This window comes from Nipponia nippon, unplaced genomic scaffold (assembly GCF_047370975.1).
Source record: "Nipponia nippon isolate SJK-2023a ecotype South Korea unplaced genomic scaffold, ASM4737097v1 scaffold_7, whole genome shotgun sequence".
NCBI lineage: Eukaryota > Metazoa > Chordata > Aves > Pelecaniformes > Threskiornithidae > Nipponia > Nipponia nippon.
Genome location: NW_028262391.1, coordinates 51544252 through 51554353, shown reverse-complemented (window position 1 = coordinate 51554353; position 10102 = coordinate 51544252). Strand labels below are relative to the sequence as shown.

The following is a 10102-nucleotide window of genomic DNA, read 5'->3' as shown; positions in this document are numbered from 1 at the left end:
AAGAAGGTGGGAAATACTAAAATCAGGATAAGAAGAGCTATTTTCCAGCTTAAAATAGCAAAAAAGAATATCTGAGAGGAAAATATGTACCTCGCAAAAACCAAAGCAAAATTCTTTGGTCTTTCTGTTGAAATACTCTCTCGTTGAAGTGTCCTGCCTCCGACGATGCTTATTACAAAGCAGAAATCGCACTGCAGGCTTATGCCAGAAAACCATGCTGCAAACACTTTGTGTGGCAAACAGGGCTTGCAAGGAGGGTTTGTTCATCTGTCTCGGCCTGCCTTGCCATACTTTTCTGTCCCTCTTGCCAAATGGAAAAGAAATAATTCTCTCCTAGCTGTTCGGGTTATAATTGGCTGGATATGCCATCAGCTGGCTCATCCCCGCTCAGAGGCTGGGAAGGCGTAAACACTTCCAGGATTACAGAAAATGAGGACACTAACTTTGGGACCAATCCAAAGCCCTTTAGAGTGAGCGTGGAGACTAATTGACTATAGCGAGAGCTGCATCAGCTCCTTAATTGCCAAAGGGAAATAAAACAATAAAATTTCCCCTTTTGGTACATGTTTTTTCAAGAGCCCTGTGGTAATGGCTGCAAGCTGCCTGCCTGAAACAGCAGGACTGGAGAGCTCCGGGCTATTATTCCGGCGATGTTTACAAAGAAGGGTGCTCAGGCACTCGGTAGCGCCGCAGAGGGTGGGAGATGACGGTAATGCGCTTTTACTGTTTTCCCTATCGTCACAAATAAAGCTGGTAGATTCAGATAATGGATTCAGTAACATAGAGGAGAAAGTGCCAGTTTTATAGCCTGATGACAGGGTGGTAAACGCTGAAGTTGTAAGTTATATTCAGTTATAAGCTCCCTGTTCTGCACCAGCGCTCTGCCTTCTGGGCCCCAAGGAGCTTCGCTGCGCCCAGCCTCCAAACTTTCCACTTGTAACTGCTGTGTGATGCTCCGCAAGAACAGCACTGGGAACCTCTTCTGTCTGGGTACTGAGACTGGGAGCGGAGGCGACGATTGTTTCTCCTCTCTAATGTGACGAGAGGCTGGCATTCCCCTGCTCTGCTCCATGGGAAGGGGAAACGCGGTCACCCCGAGCACTGAGAGTCTCATTGCCTCCGGCTTTGCTGGGCTTTGCTCCCTGCCAGGTGGCACGGGTGCATCACGGCGGTGGGCGCTGCCTTTCAGCCAGACAGGCTTTTCCCCTTCTTCCTCTTAATCTGGAGGAAATGGGCACGGGGCAACGGAGCTCCGTGGGAATTGGCATGGGTTTATGATGGGCTGTCCTGCCTTCTGCTGGGTTGGACTGGAAAGGGCGTCAGCGGGCCAGGGGGAAAGTCTGATCGCCGAGGGATGGAGCAGGACGCAGTGGCTCGGCACCTGTGGAGCCAAGGCTGTGGGATAAGGCTATAGGGGTCAGGGGGGTGAGGGAAGGGAGAGGAGGGTGTGATTAGGCACAGCAGGAGAGCATTCAGAGGAAAAGGAGAAAGTCCAGATAAAAATAGAAAATGCAAAAGACGGAAAAGCATGTGTGTGCTGTAGACTGCTGAGTTTCTGCTCGAGGCAATGTCACCAAGGACATCTTCCGTTTCGTTCACACGAAAATCCTTGCCATCAGTACTTTTCCTGTCCTCTCCGTGAATCCATCAGTTCCTAAACAAACAGACCCGACAAGGCCTTCTAGAGCTGTGTCAGAAACTTTGGGCACCAGCTGAGCATAATGTAATGTGGGGGAAAACCCAATGATTCAATACAGGTGGAAAACAGCTACAGACATATTTCCAAACAGCTGATGTTGGGTTTAGGTGACTCACTGTCCATGTGCCTTGTTTTAGATGCGTGGAGCAGCTTTTCCTAATTGAATCAGAATCGTGGGCACTAAACTCATCCCTCACTGAAGCCCCAAAGGATTAGCACGCTATTAAGAATGACATCCTCATTCTGCGCGCCGGCAGCGTTGGAGGGAGGAATGCAGAGGTTCAGGCTGTAAGAAGCCGTGCGTTGACTCATCCTGGGGTTGTAGCCATTGTGTTCATCCCACCAGCCTGGACTCGTCGGCCGATCGTCCCGAACGCTCGGCCAGCCGGATCCTTGGAAATCAGGATATTGTCCCCCTGACAAGAGCTGCCCACTAGACCCTCGGCAAAATCCTCGGGCTCTCCAACGCAACCCAAACATCTCTTCTTGTCTGGTGGGACTGATGTCCAAAGGTCTGCTCCTCCTTCATCTTCTCGCTCTGCAGGCGAACGGCCTCCCTACAGTGATTCTTGTGGGCGAAGTTTGGAGACTTTCTGCATCAATTAAATGTCTGCTTTCCCATCTTCTTCCAGTTTAGGTATCTGTAGCTTGATCATCGTGGTGACCGCTGCCTGGAGCCCCTCCCTGAGCGTGAGGCCTGTCTACTGGGGCTCAGGGCGGCACGTCTGCCGGCGACGCAGGGGACCCTCTTCTGCCGAGCACTTCAGTGGATGCACGCCGTTCATTTCACTGCAGAAAGCCCCGCTCTTCACAGCAAACGAGGCTGGCTTTAATTTTTGTAATTACGTGGGAACAATTTGATTTCCTTGCGAGCGTGTTGTCAACGCAGCCCTCGCAGTCCGTTCCTGGCCAGCGGAGCTGGATGAGGACGTTGAGGAACCCTGAAGGACTCTTTCAGGAATGCAGCTGTTTTGCAGCACAGCATGGGAAAAAGGAGCTATTTGCAAAAACAACCCCAAACCCCAAGGTCTCTCTTGCAGAACAGCATGGGAAAGAGGAGCCATTTGCAAAAAAAAACCCCAAACCCCAAGGTCTCTCTTGCAGAACAGCATGGGAAAGAGACATTTGCAAAAAAATGTCAGGTCTGTCTTGCAGAAAAGCACGGGAAATGAATGAATTTGGGGAAAGAAAACCCAAGAAAACAGGGTGCTCCTGCAGAAAAGGAGTCATTTGCAAAGAAGCGAGGTTTCTCAGGCAGCGCCCCAAGGGAGAGCCGTGGCGGGGTGCAGGCACCGGGAAGGCCCCGGGCCGGCGGCGGGGGCGCCGGGAGAAGGGCGCTGCGCGGAGCCTTGGTTCGCGAGGAGCCTCGTTAGCGCAGTAGGTAGCGCGTCAGTCTCATAATCTGAAGGTCGTGAGTTCGATCCTCACACGGGGCAGTAGCGGTTTCCTCCTTTTCCTCGCCCCGCGGCCAGGCATGGCCTTACCGGGCAAAAGGGGGTGTGTGTGTAGGTATGCACATTTTATTTTTTTTTAACGGAGTCGCAGCACGGGGCGGGACCGAGCCCCACCGGGCCGCGGCGCGGGCCGTTACCGGGCCCGGTCCCCCCGCACGCTAGGGGGCGGGCCCGCTGACGGCGGTGTCGGTGAGGGGGATAACGGCCGCGGAGCGTCGGGGGCGTGGCGAGGCGGCGGAGGCGGCGCTGATTGGCGGCGCCGGGCGGTGGGCGGTGCCGGCGGCGGGGCGGGGCGCGGCGCGGCGCGGCGCGGCGCCCCGTCGGGCAGAGCGGCCGCGGCCATGGCGGTGTGCGCCCGCCTGTGCGGGGTGGGCCCGGCCCGCGGCTGCCGCCGGCGGGGAGCGGCGCGGGAGCAGCGGCGCGGTGGCGGCGGCGACAGCGAGCCCGACACCGACACCGACCCCGAGGAGGCGGGCGGCGGCGGCGCCGCGGAGGACGAGGAGGCGGCGGAGCGCATCGAGGGCGGGCGGCCCGTGCCGCACCCCGCCGAGGGCGGCCCGGGCGGGCGGGCCCCGCTGTCCCTCCTGGAGCTGCCCCCCGAGCTCCTGGTGCAGATCTTCGGTTCCCTGCCCGGTACCGACCTGCCCAGCCTGGCCCGCGTCTGCACCACCTTCCGCCGCATCCTCCGCACCGACACGATCTGGCGGCGGCGCTGCCGCGAAGGTACCGCCCGCCCCGAGGTGGGGGGCCGGGGGCGCCCTGGGGAGACGGCCCCGGGCGGGGAGCGGGGGCGGCGGATGCGGAGAGGAGATGGGGCCGGGGGGGTGCAAGGTCAGGGTCCCGGAGGGTGCGGGGAGGTGGCGGGGTGCGGAAGGGAGGTGGTGCGTGAGGTCTGGGGGTGCAGGAGGGAGCTGGGGCCTGGGGGTTGCATGCAGGGCGCCATCTGTGCAGGGTGGAGAAGGGGGCAGATCCCGGCTCCTCCGGGCACGGTCCCTTCTCGGTGGCGCTTGCTGCAAGAGGGGGTGAGGTGCGAGCGGCTTTAGCAAAGGGCGTCGAGCTGGGTTGTGCCCCTGGAGGGGAGGACTGGGGATGGGAGCAGGCCCAGGCCCTGGCAGATGGTGCCTCCGTGTAGGGTGTCCTTGGGTGAATCCTGAGGGTGCCGCATTTCAGGCAGCGAGGAAAGGGAGTGATGAGTCCCGGCAGAACGGGGCTGCCCTGGGGAAGAAAGGAGCCCTTGGGTGTGCAGCTGGGGACCTGGAGCCGTGGGGACACAGCAGGGAAAGCGGGATCAGGGAGCCTGCTGGGGTCTAGTGAGTGGATGGAGGGGGGCAAGCCCGGGTAAGGTCATCCGTTCCTGTCCTGGCTTGGGAGGTACGCTGCCAGGTTCGGAGGGGTTCCTGGTTTGCATGTGCGTTTCCTGGGGAGTGTCTGTTGCAAGGATGCTGCGCTGCATTAATGCAAAGGCTCGGGGGCATTTTTTTTCAGCAGTTCCTCAGTTCTGTGTTGCTGCGGCCCTGCTGTGTTAGGTTGTGATTCTTACTCTTTGCTCCTCGTCCTTTTCCTCGTATCAGTGTGGTTCTCTGTCCCCTGTTTGTTAATCCAGCGGCTGTCCCACCCTCCGAGGGCTGTCTTGCTGTGCTCGTCATCTCTCTCCGTAGTGTGATCCTGCCAGGTGCTTCTGCTGCCAGCACATGAAGTCATGTATACTTTGTTGTTGTTGTTTGTTTTCTGTTTTTAATACCAGTGAGGGCATCGGGATGAAGAATTTAGGTATGTCGGAGTGGCTGCCTGCCATAGGCAGTGGGATCTGTTCAAATGCATTAAACCTCACAGGAATGAATTCATGCCTTATCAGCACTATCCAAGAACCCTTGGACAGTACAAAGGCTGTACCTAGAAAATGTGTACCAAAGCAGTCTTATTTCTTCATTCAGCGTGGGACGATCCTCTTGTCCCAATAACTGAACGTTGTTTTTTGGAGACAGGCTAACAAAATGGCATTCATTCTTTCCTCGTACTGCTCTACTGCCGTAGAGTCCTCATGGACGTTTGTGTGTTTCATGAATGGTTTGCAAAACTTCACTGGTTAATTATTTTGGTAGGTTATGATCCTGGCAAAATGTTGCTATAGAAATGGATATATTTAAATATAGGCTAGATTGTCTTGTAAAGGAACGACTAAATTAGGCCTGATGGGGAAATAAATTTATTTATTAAATTCACAACTGCTCCTTGGATTTTCTTGCCAGTGGATAAAGCAGCGTTCAGAAGCTTAGCTGAAATGTAAAGAAACAGTGGGCTTTGTACAGCTAAAGCTCAACTGGACGGGAAGGGAAGGTACTCAGACTAGAGTCCTGTCTCAAGGCCCGTAGCTAGCTACAAGGTGAGAGGTGCATAGAACCAAATTTTTATTCTCTTTTTTGCGCAGTTTCTTTTGTTTCCCCAACGTATACGTTCCTGCCGCTGTCAGGGAGCGTACTGGTGGGCTGCCGGTGTGATTGAGGTAGATCTTGTACCAAAGGCATGGCGTGCAAGCTGCACTGAACAGATAAGGGTCAGGTTCCTGGCTGAAAAACTTACTACATCTATGAAACGGTTACTGCAATCTTTTAACCAGTCATGGTTCTCCAGGCAGTTCCTGATCTGGACTTCTTGCGCTGCTCATAGTGCTTTGCATTGCTCTGCACAGCGCTGTAAGTAACTACCCTTGTGGTGGTACTGTAACTTTGAGTATTTGTACACGTGAGTATAAAATGGGTCGCTGTTTTATGGAGCTACTTTGCAGTTAATTTCTCTGCATGTGTTTCAGTGATACGTTGCACATGCTCAGCTACTGAGTGTGTGCAAATGTGAGCGTGCAACTGTGTGATGAGCGCAACTACTTGAGGGCATACAGGGACATCAGGCATTAGTATATAAATACACATATAAAATTTAGAATATCCCGTACTGTATTTCTGTACAGCCGTACATTGGCGACTATATGATAGTCAAACATAAAATTTAATTACTTTTTGTAATCTTTTTCAAAAACAAGCCACTTCCCAACCGAGGACAGTTCCTAAGCGTGTGCTTGTTATCTGCCTGACATAGTATCTGCGTGGCATAGTAACGTGTCTTGTGAAGCTGCGCGTCCTAGAAACAGAGCGAGAGCATGTGTGCCTCTCCTAGCGTACTCCTTGTATTGATAGCTTATTCACTCTGAAGCCTACTGATGACGTTCCGGAGCTGAGCTCTTTGAGGCAGTAACTGGTAGACTTCAACTTTGTATTGGTTGCATATGCAAAACTATTTCTGTTCTGAGAAAGGCACAACGGTAAAGAGACAAGAAAGACAATCGTAAAATTAAACAGAACAGTTCTTCTCTGAGAGAGGCTGATTGTTGCAGTGCTTTGTTGTAGCCGTTTTCTACCTCTGTCTTGGACAGGAGCAGCGCTGAACGTAAGCAAAAGCCCGGCCGTTGCTCAGGTCGGATGGGGCACTCAGTCCCTTGAGCGTTGGTATCTCGTGGGCCGACTGAGGTGTAGATTACTCTTGAGAACGTGTTGTGTGTAGCGCGAGCATCCGGAGGACTTGTCTTCCTGAAAGCGGAGTGGCTTTGGCTGGCGATTGTGAACTGGGAGAGTGCTGGGATTAACCAGGAGTACTTGTGGAACACCGGTACGGCTGTTAGAGCTGTTGTCCTTTTATCATTGCAACTGTTTGGGCTAAACAATGTCTCTGAATTGCTTCTTTGGCAAGGAGAGGATTGCAGTCACTTTCATGTTTTCTATAAATAGGAGATTGCTGATCTCTGCAGCGGGAGCGGAATTAAAGTGTGTTTCACCCTGGCTGGTGGCCTGACCTACCTTGATTAACACCTGATAGTCCATTTGAAATGGTAGCCACTTTCATCTTAAAATAAAACAGTGCAGGTGCAGCAGAACACCTGGAAACAGACCAGTAATTCAGAATAACCGGATCTAGAACTTGGACGAAAAAGCTTTTGTTTGTGAAAACAACCTCCAACAGCTTTTGGACCTGCTGAAAAATGTCAGCCAAGGTATTAAAGATGCTCACCTTCAGCAAGCTTTATAGAAAGAGGTGCCCGTGGAGAATAAGTGGGAAATTTGGTTTATGCACTGAGTGAGGGGACCGTTGTGCAGAGTTCAGGTCTTACAAGACTCCGGAGAATCCACGAACGACTGCTCCCACAACAGGAACAATTTCTTATAGTGCTGCACCCTAGTAAATGCGAAGGTGGTTTGATAAGCCACAAGGCTCTCATCTCCCTTTGTGCGAGGTGAAAGCATTGTATAGCCTGTTTCTTCGGTGATCCATCATGGGCTTTTCTTCATCTCTGACCGCGTTCGTTGGCTTTTAGACTACAACTTGGCAATGGTTTGCTGATTCTCACTGCTGATGGGGGGTGCTTTCTCGCCGTAGCCATCCTTCAGAAGGTCTTCCTTAGATCTGTTTGTGAGCTGTAGATCTGAAGCCACCCATCTTTTGCTTTAGGGTTTCTGCAGTGTTTTCACTTGTTGCAGATCAAATCTCCTTTTGCTCAGCTCCTTATTTGCAGCTGCAAAATATCTCGGTGGTAACTACAAGCCTTCCCCTGGGAGAAATGTTTGGGAAAGTATTTGGTGTATTTTAATCTGATAGTTCAGCCTTTGGAAACAAGCAGCTGGTTCCAAACGTGTCTGCCTGGTATTTTGGCGATGCTAGCCTGACAATCTCCCATTTTTGTGGTCTCTGAAATAATCCAGTAAGTTTCTATGCTTTCTGTTCTGTGTACAGCCTTGCAAACACGCATTTATTTATCCAGGAAAAATTAGAGGGCTTGATTAGTCAGGGCACGGTTGAAACTTAGCAGTGGTAAGGGTGTCAGGCTCTGCCAGGCATCCTAATTTCCTCTGAATTGCGGCTGTCCGCACACAGTGCTTGCAGCCTCTTACTGGCATTGCCATGCTGAGAAAGAAAGAAAAAAGCAGTACTTTGGCCTTTGATAGGAGTATGGGGGCTCTTCCCTACCTGGGTTTAAAGAGCCTTGTTTGGTTTGGTTTTTTTTTAAACTTGGGGTGTGGGATGGCTCCTTGCAGAAAGGAGAAGGGAAGGTGAGGCTTAGGAGAGCACATGGCGAGAGCAGGCCCGGGAGGGAATTACACTTGCAAAAGTATTAGTGCAGTTCGTAATAAATGGAGACTGCCTTTCCAAGTCCTTTAAATTCCAGTGCATGTGACCATGGAAACAGCACTATGTCACTCTGTGTTTGGTAAATCTTTCAAGCACTCCTTATAAACCTAATAAAACAGGCTTTCCAGCTGGTCCAGTAAGAACTTTAAACCCAATTTCCATCCTCGCTTTTGAAGCAGGATTAAGTAGCCATTTTCTACCGGTATAAATTTCGTGTGTGAATTTCTGTGACTATTAACTCCTTAAAATACTTTACTCGGTGAGCTGTTGCACTGAGATATGTTGCCTTAAAATAGACTTAATTGCACTGAAGTGGAATTTCCCGGGAAGCTTGAGCCTTTCTATTCTCTGTTAAGAAAACCTCATCAGTTTTATTTTTCTGTAACTATCTTGAAGCTCTGCTTACTGTTAATTTTATGTCCTTCTTGTCCTCTGGATTAAAAAGGGATGGGCAGCTTTCTTGCTGGTGATATTTGGAGGTTTTGTAGGCACTGTGAGCCAAGAGACTGATTTTTCCTATCAAGCGGCCATCGTGGTGTTAACAGCTCATGGATCAGAAGAGCTTAAGTGATGCTTTTACCCGGAGTTAAGCCATCACTCTGGGATTTTGAGTTTTTGTAGTTGTTTGCTGAACAAAACAGGGTAAGGACTAGTTATTGTACAATGAGATGAGTGTTAAAGCACACTAAAATGAGATTTTTTTTTTTTTTTTTCTTGATAATACTTTCTTACAAGCCTTGGATGTCTAATGTCAAATAGCGTGTAGCAATATCAGAATTCTAAATTTCTGTCTTTTTTTTTTTTTTTTTTTTTTTTATAAGGAGCTTGCTATTACTTGGGAGAACCTTGAATCTTTCCAGGAAAGATTTGAACTACAAAAGTTAGGAAATGCACATTTAGTAGTGGTTTAGCTTTCATAACATTTCACTGCAGGTTATCAAGGGCACTTGCATGGAACTGGGATAGAGCTTTAACATCAAATCGCTTCCCACCCCACCCTGTTGTTTCAAGATGCCTGTTGGTAGTGGCTCTATCGTGACACTGCGCTGAGACCGCACTGGAAGCGATTTACTGATCTACTAGGGAAAACGCTTTGCGAAAAATCAGCACCTTCTGGAGGAAGAGGGGACGTCACTGTGCTAGTACTGCCGTTGGAGAGCACCACGGAGAAATGCCATTTGGGCAGGGTCCTCTGCATGTCTCCTCCCTTTCTGATGCAGTATAAATACCTTCAGTGACACTGAATTTAATCTAGCTGCAATGCCTGCTGCGCAAAGTGTGCATTTTACTGATTCTGCGGCCAGGTGAGTATTTGTTTACGTGGAAGGAGCTGGCCATTTGCAAACGGCAGGCTATGACCACACTGTTTCTGTCATCTTATAAAGATCTCTTAACTTTCTGATCAGCTGAGAAAACATACTCTTCCCTCCCCGCTTTGGTGTAATTACCAAACACATACCCACTTGTGTACACACGCAGAGCAGTGGTTGAAAGCCTTGATAGCTCTGGCAGGAGGGATAGACACGGGGTGACCTGCAGGCTGGGTCTGAATTTCCAGCCTCCGGCGGAGCTCTGGTTTCACCAGTCTGCAGAACGGCTGTGCTGGGTCGGCTGGCTGTAGCCCAGCACTAAACAGCTTGTTTGTGCTGGGCTGGATGTACTTTCCTGCAAGCTTGTCTGTCTGCTCTCGGGCTAATTGTGCTTCCTCATCCCGCCTTGCATTGGATAACGCTTAGAGCTTCCTCCGGCTTTTGCTGCGGAAGTTAGCGTGCGT

The 10102-nt window shown here is 51.0% G+C and overlaps 1 protein-coding gene and 1 non-coding gene across 9 annotated transcripts in view; both read left to right on the top strand.

The window, feature by feature from the left end:
• The first annotated feature begins 3062 nt into the window (after positions 1–3062).
• TRNAM-CAU (transfer RNA methionine (anticodon CAU)) lies at positions 3063–3135 on the top strand. Its single transcript has one exon. It is a non-coding gene; the product is annotated as a tRNA-Met (tRNA).
• A 306-nt stretch (positions 3136–3441) lies between these two features.
• FBXO31 (F-box protein 31) overlaps positions 3442–10102 on the top strand; it is a 28115-nt gene continuing 21454 nt past the window's right edge. For 6 of the 8 annotated variants that reach the window (XR_015700494.1, XR_015700491.1, XR_015700492.1 and 3 more), the window contains exon 1: positions 3442–3876. Coding sequence is in view for 2 of the 8 variants with exons in the window: in XM_087739600.1 (XP_087595726.1) it covers positions 3495–3876 (382 nt within the window). In the remaining 6 variants the exon portion in view is untranslated. Of the gene's footprint in view, positions 3877–9261; positions 9633–10102 lie in introns of all 8 variants that reach the window. The other 2 variants (XM_087739604.1, XM_087739603.1) reach the window with 1 other exon arrangement.